Raw genomic sequence first — 1,177 nt, 5'->3', positions numbered from 1 at the left:
ATGGCTCACTTGGTGTATTCTGATTCAATGGGTGGATCACAGCATGGTCAAGGTGTGGAATTTTTTCCATCCAAGACAGGGTCCCTAAAAGTGTTGTTGTTACATGGGAATTTGAATATTTTGGTGAAGGAAGCAAAGAATCTCCCAAACATGGATTTATTCCACAAAAGGCTAGGTGATATGTTTGGTAAACTTGGTACTAAAATGGAAGGGAAAATGTCTAGTAAGATAACAAGCGATCCTTATGTCACAATCGCGGTCTCCAAGGCGGTAATTGGTAGAACTTTTGTGATTAGTAACTCTGAGAACCCTCTTTGGTTGCAGCACTTTTATGTTCCAGTTGCACATTATGCTACAGAAGTTCAATTTGTGGTGAAAGATAGTGATGTTGTGGGCTCTCAGTCTATGGGGGCTGTTGGGATCCCAGTAGAACAGATATTTTCCGGGGAAAGAATTGAGGGTACTTATCCGATACTCAATGCGAATGGGAAACCGTGTAAGGTCGGGGCTGCCTTGAGTCTGTCAATTCAGTACATACCGATGGAGAAATTGTACCTTTATCATGGTGGGGTGGGATCAGATCTTTCGTATCAGGGAGTCCCGGGTACTTATTTTCCTCTAAGGCGAGGAGGGAATGTGAAGCTTTATCAAGATGCTCATGTACCCAATAGTTCATTACCGAATTTGTTGTTGTCTAATGGTAGGCCGTATCAGCATGGACAGTGTTGGCGGGATATCTATGACGCCATAAGTCAAGCTCGACGTTTGGTTTATATTACCGGGTGGTCTGTTTACCATCTAGTTCGACTTGTTAGGGACGATCCGAATACAACAAATAGCAGCTTAGGCAATCTACTAAAAGTCAAATCACAAGAAGGTGTGAGAGTGCTGCTCCTTGTATGGGATGATCCTACTTCTAGGAGCATTTTCGGGTACAAAACTGTAAGAATCAACTCTTTAGTGTTTTCATTTTTCAATTGCGGTAGAACCTGAATCAACAGTCTTTTTAAATGAACTTTTATCTATATTTCTGACAAGACATAATTGTCTTTGAGCTTATTGATCTCACCCAAGGTTTTGCATAGTTATGAAGAATAAGTTAGGATGCAGACTGATATGATTCTATAAAGAGTCATTAGATAATCAGTATTTCATTATCACCATGAATCTGTCACTT

General features: G+C 40.5%; 1 protein-coding gene across 1 annotated transcript; it reads left to right on the top strand.

The window, feature by feature from the left end:
* LOC111399189 (phospholipase D gamma 1-like) lies at positions 1 to 993 on the top strand. Its single transcript, XM_023026456.1, has one exon. The coding sequence runs from the start codon at positions 1 to 3 to the stop codon at positions 991 to 993; it is 993 nt and encodes a 330-aa protein (XP_022882224.1).
* The last annotated feature ends 184 nt before the right edge of the window (positions 994 to 1,177 follow it).

This window comes from Olea europaea, chromosome 8 (genome assembly GCF_002742605.1).
Source record: "Olea europaea var. sylvestris chromosome 8, O_europaea_v1, whole genome shotgun sequence".
Taxonomy (NCBI): domain Eukaryota; kingdom Viridiplantae; phylum Streptophyta; class Magnoliopsida; order Lamiales; family Oleaceae; genus Olea; species Olea europaea.
This window is presented reverse-complemented; position numbering and strand designations above follow the sequence as displayed.

Excerpts from the sequence above, each read along its gene's own strand:
- LOC111399189 (XM_023026456.1), top strand. The coding sequence starts at position 1 with ATGGCTCACTTGGTGTATTCTGATTCAATGGGTGGATCACAGCATGGT.